At 39.4% G+C, this 16,311-nt stretch overlaps 1 protein-coding gene across 14 annotated transcripts in view; it reads left to right on the top strand.

Moving 5' to 3' along the window:
* Positions 1-16,311, top strand: part of LOC116463547 (C-Jun-amino-terminal kinase-interacting protein 4) — a 165,344-nt gene that overhangs the window by 84,865 nt on the left and 64,168 nt on the right. For 7 of the 14 annotated variants that reach the window (XM_058434710.1, XM_032146680.2, XM_032146685.2 and 4 more), the window contains one exon: positions 7,609-7,650. The exons of the other annotated variants lie outside the window; for them this stretch is intronic. In XM_058434710.1, coding sequence (XP_058290693.1) covers positions 7,609-7,650 — 42 coding nt within the window. The remainder of the gene's footprint in view (positions 1-7,608; positions 7,651-16,311) is intronic. 14 annotated transcript variants of the gene reach the window in all.

The following is a 16,311-nucleotide window of genomic DNA, read 5'->3' as shown; positions in this document are numbered from 1 at the left end:
AGCCCTTGTCGTTCACTAGATAACTTTCTACTTTACCAGGGCTGGAAGTCAGGGGTTTAGGATTCACTTGTGGGCTATGCCACAGGTATGTCACATGCCCTGTCATTTTGGTTTCTGTGTATAACAGGAATTGGACTAGACTCTAATTTAAAATATCATTTCCCCTGAGATTGGGGATGACCTAGCCATCTTAGGGCATGTTTTGACTTCATTATGAAAAAATGGAAGGTGTAAATTTATAATTAACATTAGTGTTTCTACCACAATTTTTCTGTGAATAAGGTTAAGGTGAAAATGTCCTGTGAGAGAACGACAGAAAACTTTGTGGCAGAAGAGCAGCAGATAAGGGGATTTGCCAGTGATTGTAAAGTTATGGCCCTTCTTTGTTGGTGTATTACAAATTTCTCACTGTGAGAGACCTGTGGTGAGTGAGGTTTTAAATAATCTAATAGATTTTCTAAGAATGATGCACCTAGAAAAATGTGCAAGTTCTTAAAAAGAAATATTTGTACATATTCTTGATTCATCACAATCTCATGGAGATCGACAAACAAGTCATGGAGATCGACAAACAAATAAATGAAATAATATAACTTCAAGTATTGTTAAAGAAAGGTAAGCTAAAGAGTAATTAGTAAGGATGGGTACTCATTTTAGGGTATGAGAGAAAGCCTCTGGAAGATGACTTGCATCCTGACATGGGGATGTGCAGGTGCATGGAAAGGTCTGGAGGAGTATGTGTTGAGGAAGATGAGATGGCAATTGTGAAGGCCCTGACGTGGGGAAGCACTTCAGCATGTTCAAGTGGTGGTTTTCTCTTCATCACACTCAGACTTTCAGTCCTACCTACTGCACCAACATGCCTTCTGTCAAGGGGGCCAAAAGAATCCATCGTTCCAAATATAATGGAAAATTCTCAGTCCTCATCTTACCTTTTAGTAGCGTTTATATATTTGAATATATTCAGCTTCTTGAAATACTTCCTTCAGTTTGCTTCCATGATTCCCCGTGGCAAACACACACTGATTTTCTTCACCATTCCTTCTCCATTGCTGGTTTCTCTTCTGCTTTTGGACCTCTAAATGTTGGGGTACTCGTCACCCCTTCTTTTTACTTAATCTGGGTAGATCAAATTCCATGTCTGCAAATGCCATCTATGCATCAGTGCTCACAAACTTGAATCTACAACGCATATCCCTTCCCTGGACTCTAGACCTCTGCATCTAATTGCTTTTCTTTATAGTTTCCTCACATATATATGCTTTACCTTGCCTAGATTACCACCAGTAAAAATACCCTAATTCAAGGCCAGTCCAAATACCACAGTTTACATGTAGTCTCAGTAACACTCTAGAGACTAACACCCTGTTGATTGTCCTCAAATCGAGTTTAGAGATCAGTTCAAGAAGAAAGCAGAGGAGTTTTGTATTGCTTCATTAACAGGAATTTCGTACCGGGGACTTCTAGTGAAATTGATAAAAAGAAACTCCTTACATTAAATTATCAAAGCTGTTGTGTTAAAGAGCATATTATAAAAGTGCTATAGGCTGGACGAGTGGCTCGTGCCTGTAGTCTGAGTAATTTGGGAGGCCAAGGCAGGAGGATCGCTTGAGTCCAGGAGTTCAAAACCAGCTTGGGCAACATAGTGGGACTCCATCTCTTTTCCTTTTTTTAAAAAAAATGTTTTTGTTTTTTTTAAAATAGCTTCGTCCCCCAGGCTGGAGTGCAATGGTGCAATCTCGGCTCACTGCAACCTCCACCTCCCGGGTTCAAGTGATTCTCCTGCCTCAGCCTTCCAAGTAGCTGGGATTGTAGACGTGCACCACCACGCTTGGCTAATTTTTGTATTTTTAGTAGAGATGAGGTTTTGCCATGTTGGCCAGGCTCTTGACCTCAAGTGATCCGCCTGCCTCAGCCTCCCAAAGTCCTGGGACTACAGGCATGAGCCACCGCGCCCGGCCTATTTTTTATGTATTTTTAAAATTTATTCCTCCAATGTCAAGCGACTCTGTCTCTACAAAATACTTAAAAATCAGCTGGGCATGGTGGTGTGCGCCTCTAGTTGCTGCTACTCAGGCGGCACAGGCAGGAGGATCAACTTGAGCCTGGGAGGCTGAGGCTATAGTGAGCCATGATCATGCCACTGCACTCCAGCCTGGGTGACAGAGTAAGTCCTCGTCTCAAGAAAAATAATGAATAATAATAGTAATAATCATGGGCTAGGGCTGAGAATGGACAAAATGTTAAGGTGAGACAGTTAATCTTACTGAATTATATTTACAAAGAAGCTACAAATAAGGAATTGGAAAACAAAAGGCCAAGTATAACCAAGACAGTCCTGAAGAACGATAAGTACAAGAACTTGCCCTACCAGGTATTAAGATTTACTATAAAGCTTAACTATTAAGGTGGTATAGTATTGCTTCGTCTTCCCTTTCTCTTTCCTTTCTGCACAATTCAGTTCTAAAGCCACCACGCAGGGCAGAGGAAGGTAAGGCTTTCCATGGTGCTTAGGAGCAGGGGTGGGGTTGTTATCATCACCCAAGCAAGGTTATGAGGGTAATCCATAGGGGGTAGCCTGGTGTAGAGAGTCAGGGCCCCAGCAGCATTAAGGACATCCCTGCAGGACGGCAGCCAGGCTTGGGGGTACAAGACCCTAAACAGGATGATGAGAGCCTCCCCAAGGAGAGGTCCCAGGTGTAGAGTGTCAGAGCCTGAGCAGGTGAGGAAGGCAGCATCTGTGTGTGGTAGGGGGAGAGGGGGCTGGAGTGGAGAAGAAAGAAGATGCATGGGAAAAGAAGGGCATTAGTGGAGGGCTGTAGTAGCAGAGAAGAGAGACCGTAAGAGAGTTGAGCACTGAAAGTCAAGGCACAAAGGGAGTTTTAGAGTGGAAGAAGATGTCAGCAGGGTCAGCTGGTGTGGGGAAGTCAAGTAGAATGAGGACTGAATTTGTAAATTTATAGGTGTAGATTTGAGCAGTTTAAGTTGTAGGGCCAGTAACAGGAGTAACTGTAAATCATAAAAAGAAGAAATAACATGTATAGACTACTCAAAATGGTGATTGTGGTGGGAGGAGGGAAAAAGGATAACTTGAGGTGGAGATTGGCAGAGCAGAGGGAAAAGTATAGAATGGGAGAGACTGGGTTGTTGCTATGCTTACACGAAGGGTTCAATAGAGAGAAAATTGAAGACAAGGGAGTGAAGAAAGATAATTGATATATCAGAATCCTAGAAAAAGGGCAGAGGGGAAGGGATCACATATCCCAGCTGCAATTCAGATCTCCTTCGTTGCTGGGGCAGCTTCGTTTTTCCTAGTCTTTTGCTGTTACAAATAATACTGTGGTAAATAACCACCCAAGGCCTAGAAAGCGGCATGAAAATTATATGGCTGGCATAGAGCATGCACACACGTATGCATGTGTATACATATGTACTCCAAAAAAGTATTTTTTTCTTTGAAGAGCATCCTTGGTTGTTGATTATTAGTAGAATGTGACCTTTAGATCTGAGAAAAGCAATTTTAACTAACTAAACCAATTGGATAGACACCTACTTGTGAAAATTTTAGAGAGTTCTCATAAAATCACATGACTTGTGATACTTTAGTAAGCTGCTGTGAGAAGCTCTTGTTAGCAGAGTTTGGTATGTAAAGCCAGTCAATGTGTGCTGCATTCTTCAGGGGATGTGCTTAGCATGCAGAACAGGAAATGTCTAAACAGAGCCAGCGTTCTTGTTGAGAGAATTTTCCATCCTCCTCCATTCGTGGTTAAGTTCTGAAATTGTTCCTATTTCTTTAGTTTCCACAAGCTTTAATCTCTATAGTAGTTGAATCATGTCTATTGTTATTTACAATTCCTATTATAAAATGCATATGTAATTTAAAAAGTTAAAGTTCGCAGTTTTAAATAACTTTTGTGAAGTAATTTTAGACTTACAGAAAAGTTGCAAAAATAGCGCAGAGTCCCATATACCCTTCACGCAGCATCCCCTGATGTTAGCTAACCATAATACAATCATCAAAGCTATGAAATTAACTTTGGTACAATACTGTTAGGTAAACCTGTATTCGAGTTTTACCAGTTTTTCCACTAATAGCCTTTTTCCCTTCCAGAATCCAGCCCAGGATCCCACATTGCTTTTTAAAAAAAAAATTTTATTACAGACAGGGCCTCACTATGTTGCCCAGGTTGGTCTCAAGCTCCTGGCCTCAGGTAATCCTCCTGTCTCAGCCTGCCAAAGTGCAGGGATTATAGCTATGAGCCACCACACCTGGCTTCCACATTGCATTTGTACATTATGTCTCACCAGTCTTCCCAGTGTGTAACAGTTCCTCAGTCTTGTCTTTCATGACCTTGAGACTTTTGAAGAGTACTGGTTAGTTGTTTTGTAGAATGTCTCTCCATTTGGGCTTCTGTGATTTCTCATTATTAGATTGAGGTTATGTATTTTTGGCGAGAATATAACAGAATCTAGTATCTTGGTGTGGATATACTTTGAGACTATGCAGATATCCTGTTTCTGCTCAAACTTTCATTCACTGATTTTAGCATCCACAGTGGATTTTGCCTACAACAATTATTAGTAAAATATTGCTAATAGTTATTTTCTACTTTCTTCATTCTACATTTATTAATTGGAATTATTCTATCAGGGAGAGTTGTCTTCTTCCCTCCTTCCCTCCATTCCAGTTTGAATTCAAGGGATATATATATATATGTATATATGTAGATATATATGTATATACATATATATATTACTCTGTGGGCTATGCAAACCTATCATTTCTTTGGTTTCTCAAATTTTTCTAGCTTTGGACATTGTGAGCTCTTTCAGGTTGGCTCCTGTGCTCTTTTGACATAGCCCATCCTTTTTTGAATGCTTTCTTCCTTATTGGCACCCTAAGATGCTCTAAGCTGTTGTATTTTCCCTGCCCCACTCTTAAAAATTGGACTGCTTCTCAAAGGAGCTCTGGCACATTTTTTGGGAGAAGCGTATTTAGGAACCAAGATCTAGGCATTATTCATTCATTTATTTCTGATGTGGGTTTTTCCATTAGTTTATACCTCCTTTATAGAATTTTGTATTAGTGTGCATACTAGGGTAAAATAAAAGTAGAGTTTTAAGAAAAAAATGGATTATGTGTTGTAATATTTCATATTGTTTTTGTTTATGACAGTGGATAAGGAATTTGTTCTATAAACTCAATTTTTGCTTATAAGCTTTTTTCCTCACATATATCTTCACGTGATAACTTTAGGAACCACCCACAGGTGACTGTTAGGGTTTGGAAAGAAAAAAAGGGTAAAGATTTTATTGTGTTGTATGTTGACCAAGATGCCTATTATATATGTTGAGAATAGAAACTGGTAAAGATGTAAATAAGCAGCACTTTCAAAATGACGGTGTTTAAAGCTTGTATTTTAAATGTGACTTCATCTGAGATAATTGGCACATAGGTATTTATTAATACTTATGTTTACTGTTTAAACAGACTTTTAGAATAGGAGCAGTTGTTTAACACATTTTCTACTGAAAAAAATTACCTTTTTCACTCAAAAAAATTTATTGATGCCCACTGTGTTAGGCACAATGCCATGTACTAGAAGTGTTGTTAAGGTGCTCAGAGGTCCAAATATTTCCTAAAAGAGGCCTTTATAATTTCTTTTAAAAAGTTATTTTACTACTCGGGAGGCTGAGGTGAGAAGACTGCTTGAAGCCAGGAATTCCAGGTTGCAGTGCACCGTAAGGGTGCCTGTGAATAGCCACGGCACTTCAGCCTGGGCAATATCGCAAGATCCTGTGTCTAAAAAATTATATTAATTCAGTTTCACAATTTTTAGTAATGCTGAAGAGTATAGAGTAGGAATGGGAAGTTTCTTCAACCCTAAATTTCGTTTTTTCCCCCTGTCATTGTAAATAGTTGATGTATCCTTGGCCTTTTTCTTTACAGGTACGCATAGATATAATGTCTTTTTAAGATAAGTGGGTTTATAAGTGTTTTCCTGCTGCTTGCTTTTTTTTTTAATTTAATGACATATTTGACAATATTTCTACTTTTATATAGAGAGAGCTACCCAAGTTTTTACCTAGTTTTTGATGAAGAGAATAATTAAAAATGATGAGAATCCAGAATCAAAGATCTTATAAATAAACATTAAGTGCTCTTACCACCAAAAAAATGTATGACATGCTAGATATGTTTATTGGCTTGACTGTGGTGATTGTTTCACAATGTGTATTAAAAAAATCACCTTAACTGTATACTGTATTTGTCAGTTATATCTCAATAAAGCTAGGGGAAAAAAAGAACACATCTATTAAAGAAGAGGCAGTCTGATTCCTACAAAATGAATCATGCCTTGCTAATCTGTGTATTTTTTATTTTTTATTTTTTTTGAGATGGAGTTTCGCTCTTGTTGCCCAGGCTGTAGTGCAATGGCGTGATCTCGGCTCACTGCAACCTCCACCTCCTGGGTTCAAGTGATTCTCCTGCCTTAGCCTCCAGAGCAGCTGGGATTACAGGAGCCCGCCACCATGCCCGGCTAGTTTTGTATTTTTAGTAGAGACAAGGTTTCTCCATGTTGGTCAGGCTGGTCTTGGACTCCTGACCTCAGGTGATCTATCTGCCTTAGCCTCCCAAAGTGCTGGGATTACAGGTGTGAGCCACTGCGGCTGGCCTAATCTGTGTATTTTTAAGGGCATAACTGAGAGCTAGCAGCCTTTCAAAAAGACTTTGATGAATTTCCAGACCAAGAGTATTTAAAACTGTTGCTTTGTATTTAAGAGAAACACATCCGTCTCATAGAGGGAAAATGTATAGATAGAAATAAAGAATATGAATAAATAGATTTTTATGAAAAAGGATTTGGGACCGGGCACGTGGCTCATGCCTGTAATCCCAGCACTTTGGGAGGCCAAGGAAGATGGATCACTTGAGCCTAGGAGTTCAAGACTGGCCTGGGCAACAAGGTGATACCAAATCTCTACTAAAAATATAAAAATTTATCCAGGCATGGTGGGGTACACCTGTAGTCCCAGCTACTTGGGACGCTGAGGTGGGAGAATCACCGGAATCCTGCCAAGTTGAGGCTGCAACAAGCCGTGATCATGTCACTGCACTCCAGCCTGGGCGACAGGAGTGAGACCCTGTCTCAAAAACAAAAGAAAAAGGATTTGGATTTTGGTGATCCTTTGATCATTAGTGTTATCTAACTAATTCAGAAATGATAGAAGGAGCTGTGATAAACATTTCTGAGTATGCTGCACTGGAATATTAGTATGTTAAATAGTCAAAGGGACTGGAGTAAACATCAGGAAGATTTCATAAAATGGTGTAAGTAGAAAAAAAAGGTTAAATAATGAGCTGCATGTTGATAAGTATAAGACACTGATCCAAGTGGTGGCTTCCGAACCATGATGTTACTTAAACTAGAGCGTTAAGGTCAGCTTAAGGCAAAACAAAACAAAGCTTCCAAACCCTCATTTTAAACACACTAGATAATAGATGAATCTTGTATCCTGGGAGATAGTACAAGCCAAAGTTACAGCTGTGTTAAAACCTAGTAAACACATAATTTTTTTCTCTTTTATAATCTTCCCTCTTCCTAGGTCAGCAATAGTCCTGAACCTCAGAAGGCTGTAGAACAGGAGGTGAGAATGGTGCTTCTTAACATTTTGCAAAAAGTATACTAAAGTGATTAACTGTTGATTACTTCCTCAACTGCTATTCTCAAGACATCAGATGCTCAGCTTGGAAGACTATTGTTGTAATTCACTGAAATATAAAAGAAAATTATTTCCACTATAGTGGTTGTCAGGGCTTTACTGCAATCTGTAATTTATTCCTTCCCCAAAGTAAGCATTTTTAAATAAAGGAAAGAAAATACAAGTAAATTCTGTGAAATTCAGCCTGTTTGCATTTATGCAGCTCTATGTAATGGTATACTTTCCAGAAATACCTTCTTCAGGGCATAATGTATGTAACTTGTATGTGTCCTGAATGTGGCCTAGTGTGTCATCTTACAGTGGACTGCTTCCTTAGTTTAATAGAGTTCTTCATCTCTAGTCAGGGCACCATCCAGCTTTATTCATCAAACATCTGTTAAGAGCCTACTATGGGCCAGGTACGGTGGCTCATGCCTGAAATCCCAGCACTCTGCCGAGGCAGGCGGGTCACTTGTTCAGGAGTAGGAGTTCAAGACCAGCATGGCCAATATGGTGAAACCTTGTCTCTACTAAAAATGCAAAAATCAGCCAGGTGTGGTGGCAGACACCTGTAATCCCAGGTACTTAGGAGGCTGAGGCAGGAGAATTGCTTGAACCTGGGAGGTGGAGGTTGCAGCGAGCTAAGATGGTGCCACTGCCCTCCAGCCTGGGCAACACAGCGAGACTCCATCTCAAAAAAAAAAAAAAAAAAAAAAAGCCTGCTACGTGTCAGGCTTGATATGCTGGGCACTGGGGATAACAGGATATCTGTGACTTTCTCCTACGTGCTAGGTCAGGGGTTGACCGGGGTCCATGGAAGCCCTCTAGCATCAACAGTGAAACAGTATCCTCTTCCTTCAAAATATACTCAGGACATTCATACCTTTCCTTTAATAATTTGAATTCTCTTGAAGCTATCATTCTATTTACACTTAGATGGATTTTACCTAAATGTGAGTATCTAGAGTTAAGGTTTTTAGTGTTTCCTTTGGGTCACAGACTCTTAGGAATCAAATTATTTGAAACTCTCCAGAAGAATGCATGTACACACCATTTTGTAACTCTTTTATGCCACATAGCTGTAAATCAAAAGAGTTTTAAGAACCAATGCTTTAGAGACTTACTTTTACTTGGGGAGAAAGAAATGTAGGTATAAAAGCATAATTGTGTTAATAGTGAGGGATCCTATGTGGGGCTAGTTACTTGTTTGTAGTTTTGTCTTTATTTTCATTTGGCTTAAAACCCTCAAATCTAAGAGACAAACTTACATAGCAGAGTTGCTTGCCTTTATATGGCTTATTTCAGAAGTTAGGCTACTCAGGAAAACACTACATTGGCATGTAGTGTCTGTAAGTTGAACTGAATGGGATAATTCATTTTCTCTAGTTGTAAACATAGTTTATAGTCTGTTAGAAAATAGTTATGCTGCAATGCCAGGTAATCCATGATATATATATTCTATATAGCACTAAGCACATGGTGCATTTGGTAAATGGAACAACTGAAAATATTTTGAAGAGCTTATAGGCTTTTAACCTGATATCTAAAACCCATAAGAAAATGGCACAAAGACCAGATTGCTTTTACTGCAGTATCTCAAGTGAAACTGAAAGTAATGACATTTATTTTGTGTGTGTGGTAAAAAACACATAAAAATTACCATCTTATGACCTCTGATGTGGTCTCCACAGGAAGAAAAAAATGACCATTTTAACCATTTTTAAGTATGTAGTTCAATAGTGTAAGTATACAGTTCAGTAGTGTTATGTATATTCATATTATTGTAAAACAGCACCAGAGCTTTTTCATCTTGCAAATCTAAAACTCTACACTCATTGAATAATAACTTCCCTTCCAACTACTCTAGCCCCCGGAAACTACCATTTTACTTTCTGTTTCTATGAATTTGATGTCACATATTAAATACCACACATAAATAGAATCATGTAGTGTTTGTCTTTTTGAGACTGGCTTATTTCATTTAGTGTAATGTCCTCAAGGTTCATTCATGTTATAGCATGTGACAGAATTCCCTTCCTTTTTAAGGCTGAGTAATATTTATTTGATTGTTTGTGTACACCATATTTTATTTATTTGTTAATGGACATTTGGGTTGGTTTCACCTTATGGCTGTTATGAATAATGCTTTTATGAATACATACCCAGAAGTGAGATTGCTGGATGATATGGTAGTTCTATTTTTAATGTTTTTAGGAACTTTCATACTGTTTTCCAGAGTGGTTGCATCATTTTACAATCCTACCAACAATGCACAAGTGTCTAATGTATTCACATCCTCTTTTTCTTGATAGTGGTCATCCTGATGGGGGCCAGGTGATGATATCTCATTGTGGTTTTGATTTGCGTTTCTCCAGTGGTTAGTGGTGTTGATCATCATTTTATATGCTTCTTGGCCATTTGTGTTACATCTGTTTTTTTTCAAAGCACAGTTTAAATATGCACAGACATGCCATTCTTTTATATGCACTTCCAAATCTTGTACTAGCTTTTTGTGAGCATTCTCTAGTGACATGTACACCTTTCCCTAAAGGCTCTAAAGAGGAAAATGGGGCTATAAAATAAATATGTTAGAAAGAGACTTGACGACTGTGTAAGTCTCCATGTTTGACACCACTCATGCCATTGAAAAAGATGTCTTAATGATGTCAGACAATAGGGTTTGATAGGTTAGTGGTCATTTGCAGTCAAGGGTATTGGCCAAAACAGCACAACCTGGCAAGTGACCTGTAAAGTCTAATATAAAATAGGAATTTGCAGTCTCAAGAAGCCACAGATTGAATGTGAAATAACAGCATGCAACTCCCCTGGAACTTTATGTTGAATGATTCATAATAAACGCTTTTCAATTAGGACCTCGTAAGAATTTTCCCTTGTTTGCATACATAGTCACGTGTCGCTTAACAACAGAGATACGTTCTGAGAAATGTGTACTTAGGTGATTTCGTTGTAAGAACATCATAGAGTGAATTTATGCAAACCTAGACGATATAGCTTACGACACACCTAAACTATATGGTATGGCCTGTTGCTCTTAGGCTGCAACCTGTACAGCATGTACTGAATACTGTATGCAGTTGTAACACAGTGGTAACTATTTTGTGTACCTAAACATAGGAAAGATACAGTAAAAATACAATATGAAATATTTAAAATGGTTTACCTCTATAGGGCACTTAACATGGTTGGGAGTTTGCAGACTGCAGATGCTCTTGGTGAGTCAGTGAGTGAGCAGTGAGTGAGCAGTGAGTGAATATGAAGGCCTAGAGCATTACTGGACATTATTGTAGACTTTATAAAATGCTGTCCACTTAAACTATACTACATTTGTTTAATGTTTTTCTTCAATAATTAACCTTAGCTTACTATAACTTATTTACTTTATAAAGTTTAAATTTTTTTACCTTTTTGACTTTTTTGTAATAATGTTTAGCTTAAAACACAAACACATTGTATAGCTCTATGAAAATATTTTCTTTATATCCTTATTCTATAAGCTTTTATCTATTAAAAAAAAAATTTTTTTTTTTTTGCTTTTTAAACTTTTTTGTGAAAAACCAAGACACACACATATTATTAGCCTTGGCCGACACAGGGTCAGGATCATCAATGTCAGTATCTTCCACCTCCACATCTTGTCCCACTGGAAAGTTTTCAGGAGCAATGACACACATGGAGCTATCACCTCCTACGATGACAGTGACTATTTCTAGAGTACTTCCCGAAGGACCTACCTGAGGCTGTTTTTAGTTAACTTTGTTATTATTTTTAAGTAGAAGGAGGAGTATACTTTAAAATAACAATGAAAATTGTAGTAAATACATAAACCAGTAACATAATTGTTTATCATTATTAAGTATTACGTACTGTGTAGAATTGTATGTACTATACTTTTATACACCTGGCAGTGCAGTAGTCTTGTTAACACACGAGTGCATTGCACTGGGGTCTCATGACAGTTGCAACATCACTGGGCAACAGGAATTTTTCAGCTTCGTTTTAATCTTATGGGACCACCACTATATATGCTGTATGCTGTCTATTATTGACCAAAACGTCATTATGCAGATGGGGCACATGATCGTATTATCTTATGAATGTACTGTTGACCAAAAGTAGTATATTTTAATTTTTAACAGGTTGATGTTTTTTTTTTTTTTGAGACAAGGTCTTGTTCTGTTGCCCAGGCTGGAGTGCAGTGGTATGATCTTGGCTCACTGCAACCTCTTCCCCCTTCTGGATTCAAGTGATTCTTGTGCCTCAGCTGCCCAGGTACCTGGGACTACAGGCATATGCCACTACACCCAGCTAATTTTTGTATTTTTAGTAGAGGTGAGTTTTCACCATGTTGGCCAGGCTGGTCTTGAACTCCAGACCTCAAGTGATCCACCTGTCTTGGCCTCCCAAAGGACTGTGATTACACACATGAGCCACTGTGCTTAGCCTCATTCTATCTTTAATTGGAGGCAGTTAGTGAGGTATAATGCAAGAATATTGTGCCCCTGGCCAAATGCTTTGTCCGATTTCTCATCTAAGTGCTTTTCTGCTAATCTTAGAAGCTTTATGTCACCACTGCCTGGGATACCAAGAAGAAAGACCTCTTTAAAAGATGGCTTCCTGGCCGGGCGCAGTGGCTCACATCTTTAAACCCAGCACTTTGGGAGGCTGAGGCAGGCGGATCACCTGAGGTCGGGAGTTCGAGACCAGCCTGACCAACATGGAGAAACCCCGTCTCTACTAAAAATACAAAATTAGCTGGGCATGGTGGCCCATGTCTGTAATCCCAGCTACTCGGGAGGCTGAGGCAGGAGAATCACTTGAACCCGGGAGGCAGAGGTTGCGGTGAGCCGAGATTGCGCCATTGCACTACAGCCTGGTGGGCAACAAGAGCAAAACTCTGTCTCAAAAAAAAAAAAAAGAAAGAAAAAGAAAAGGGCTCAACCCCTAAAATCAGAGCTTTTCCCTTCTCAGCTCTCATGCTGTATCTCTGGGATCTAGTTGTCAGAAATATAGCCCACACACTGGGCTATTTTAAAGAGTGTAAAATATTTTTATGTGGTAAGTATAAAAGGGAAGTAAGTTACATATAAGCAAATCTCATGTTATTTGGATAGCCTAGGATAAATTTAAAACATAATTTTCTTCTAAGTAGATCCTGATTAACCACTTCCTTGTAGCCTGAAACCTTGGGATTGCTGAGGTATCATGGTCCCTTTCCTGTTTTAGCTTCAGCTCTCTCTCGGTTATTTCTTTTTTTTTTTTCTTTTCACCCCATGATATCTAGACTGTCTCCTGTTATTTTATTTCATGCTCCCAGATCCACAAATGAATTTGGAAAGTAGGCCTTTGCCACACTTCATACGTTGTGAACTTTTAAATTACTAAATACAATTTTTTCTAAGGTGAAAATAACCTGCCTTTTGTGGGGAGTAGGGGACTGGAATAATAAGGAGGAGGAAGAAATAATTTCTCTATATTTAAGAGGTAAATGAGAATTCCAAAACTGACCTCAAATTATTTATTTTTGACATAGTTTCAAAGGCATATCACTTTCTTATATAGATGAACTCAGTATTCTCCAGGGCTTTCTGAATCCACCGTCTTAATGGGTTTTAAGTGCTTTCATCAACACTGTTTATCAGAGATACAGTGTTTATTTTGTATTTTTTAATGTGTGTTACCTTTGAAACTTTTAAACAATGAGAATTCATGTACATGATAACATGGGTGCAATCTGAGCTCACTGCAGCCTCCGCCTCCTGGGTTCAAGCGATTCTCATGCTTTAGCCTTCCTCGTAGCTGGGACTACAGGCGTGCACCACCGTGCTGGGCTAATTTTTGGCATTTTTAGTAGAGACAGTGTTTCACCAGGTTTCCCAGGCTGGTCTCAAACTCCTGGGCTCAAGTGATATGCCCACCTCAACCTCTCAAAGTGCTGGGATTACAGGCATGAGCCGACCATGTCCAGCCAAATACCACTTATTTTTTAATCGAGTATACATCAAAGCAAAGACAATGCAAATGGTGCTCAGAGGGACTTGTAGTTGTTTTCACTATCAACCTCTTTGGCTCCAGAGGTATTAAATACTGTCATTTTTTTTTTTTTTAATACTGTCAGTCTTTTTGACTTAACTCCAAACAAATGAATTTGCTGGAATTAGTAGGTTTCTATCAGATACTTTTATATTGGGTGCCAGTTACCAGTTCAAGAAAATAGCAATTTTTTTTTTTTTTGAGACGGAGTCCCACCCTGTCACCAGGCTGGAGTGCAGTGGCACAATCTTGGCTCACTGCAACCTCCGTCGCCTGGGTTCAACGATTCTCCTGCCTCAGCCTCCCGAGTACCTGGGATTACAGGCAGGTGCCACCATGCCTGGCTAATTTTTGTATTTTTAGTAGAGACGGGGTTTCCCCATGTTGGCCAAGCTGGTCTGGAACTCCTGACCTCAACTAATCCACCCATCTCGGCCTCCCAAAGTGCTGGGATTACAGGTGTGAGCCACTGCACCTGGCCAATTTTTTTTTTTTTTTTTTTTTTGAGATGAAGTCTTGCTGTCGCCCAAGCTGGAGTGCAGTGGCGCAATCTTGCCTCACTGAAACCTCTGCCTCCCGGGTTCAAGCGATTCTCCTGCCTCAGCCTTTTTTATTTTATTGTGGTAAGAACATTTAATATGAGATCTACCCTCTAAAAATTTTAAGTGTACAATACATTATTGTTTTATGTGATGGGATCTTGCTGTGTTGCCCAGGCCATTCAAGCGATTATTTATTTATTTTTATTTTTTATTATTATTATACTATAAGTTCTAGGGTACATGTGCACAATGTGCAGGTTTGTTACATATGTATCCATGTGCCATGTTGGTGTGCTGCACCCATTAACTTGTCATTTAGCATTAGGTATATCTCCTAATGCTATCCCTCCCCACTCCCCTGACCCCACAACAGTCCCCGGAGTGTGATGTTCCCCTTCCTGTGTCCATGTGTTCTCATTGTTCAATTCCCACCTATGAGTGAGAACATGCGGTGTTTGGTTTTTTGTCCTTGCGATAGTTTGCTGAGAATGATGGTTTCCAGTTTCATCCATGTCCTTACAAAGGACATGAACTCATCATTTTTTATGGCTGCATAGTATTCCATGGTGTATATGTGCCACATTTTCTTAATCCAGTCTATCGTTGTTGGACATTTGGGTTGGTTCCAACTCTTTGCTATTGTGAATAGTGCCGCAATAAACATATGTGTGCATGTGTCTTTAGAGCAGCATGATTTATAATCCTTTGGGTATATACCCAGTAATGGGATGGCTGGGTCAGATGGTATTTCTAGTTCTAGATCCCTGAGGAATCGCCACACTGACTTCCACAATGGTTGACCTAGTTTACAGTCCCACCAACAGTGTAAAAGTGTTCCTATTTCTCCACATCCTCTCCAGCACCTGTTGTTTCCTGACATTTTAATGATGGCCATTCTAACTGGTGTGAGATGGTATCTCACTGTGGTTTTGATTTGCATTTCTCTGATGGTCAGTGATGATGAGCATTTCTTCATGTTTTTTTTGGCTGCATAAATGTCTTCTTTTGAGAAGTGCCTGTTCATATCCTTCACCCACTTTTTGATGGGGTTGTTTTTTTCTTGTAAATTTGTTTGAGTTCATTGTAGATTCTGGATATTAGCCCTTTGTCAGATGAGTAGGTTGTGAAAATTTTCTCCCATTTTGTAGGTTGCCTGTTCACTCTGATGGTAGTTTCTTTTGCTGTGCAGAAGCTCTTTAGTTTAATTAGATCCCATTTGTCAATTTTGTCTTTTGTTGCCATTGCTTTTGGTGTTTTAGACATGAAGTCCTTGCCCATGCCTATGTCCTGAATGGTATTGCCTAGGTTTTCTTCTTGGCTTTTTATGGTTTTAGGTCTAACATGTAAGTCTTTAATCCATCTTGAATTAATTTTTGTATAAGATGTAAAGAAGGGATCTAGTTTCAGCTTTCTACATATGGCTATCCAGTTTTCCCAGCACCATTTTATTAAATAGGAAATCTTTTCCCCATTGCTTATTTTTGTCAGGTTTGTCAAAGATCAGATGGTTGTAGATATGTGGTATTATTTCTGAGGGCTCTGTTCTGTTCCATTGATCTACATCTCTGTTTTGGTACCAGTACCATGCTGTTTTAATTACTGTAGCCTTGTAGTATAGTTTGAAGTCAGGTAGCGTGATGCCTCCAGCTTTGTTCTTTTGGCTTAGGATTGACTTGGTGATGTGGGCTCTTTTTTGGTTCCATATGAACTTTAAAGTAGTTTTTTCCAATTCTGTGAAGAAAGTCATTGGTAGCACTGGGCGCGGTGGCTCACGCCTGTAATCCCAGCATTTTGGGAGGCTGAGGTGGGCGGATCACGAGGTCAGGAGATCAAGACCATCCTGGCTAACACGGTGAAACCCCGTCTCTACTAAAAATACAGAAAATTAGCCGGGTGTGCCGTGGCAGGTGCCTGTAGTCCCAGCTACTCGGGAGGCTGAGGCAAGAGAATGGCGTGAACCCGGGAGGCGGAGCTTGCAGTGAGCCGAGATAGCGCCACTGCACTCCAGCCTGGG

This window comes from Hylobates moloch, unplaced genomic scaffold (genome assembly GCF_009828535.3).
Source record: "Hylobates moloch isolate HMO894 unplaced genomic scaffold, HMol_V3 SCAFFOLD_41, whole genome shotgun sequence".
In the NCBI taxonomy this organism is placed as follows: Eukaryota; Metazoa; Chordata; class Mammalia; order Primates; family Hylobatidae; genus Hylobates; species Hylobates moloch.
This window is presented reverse-complemented; position numbering and strand designations above follow the sequence as displayed.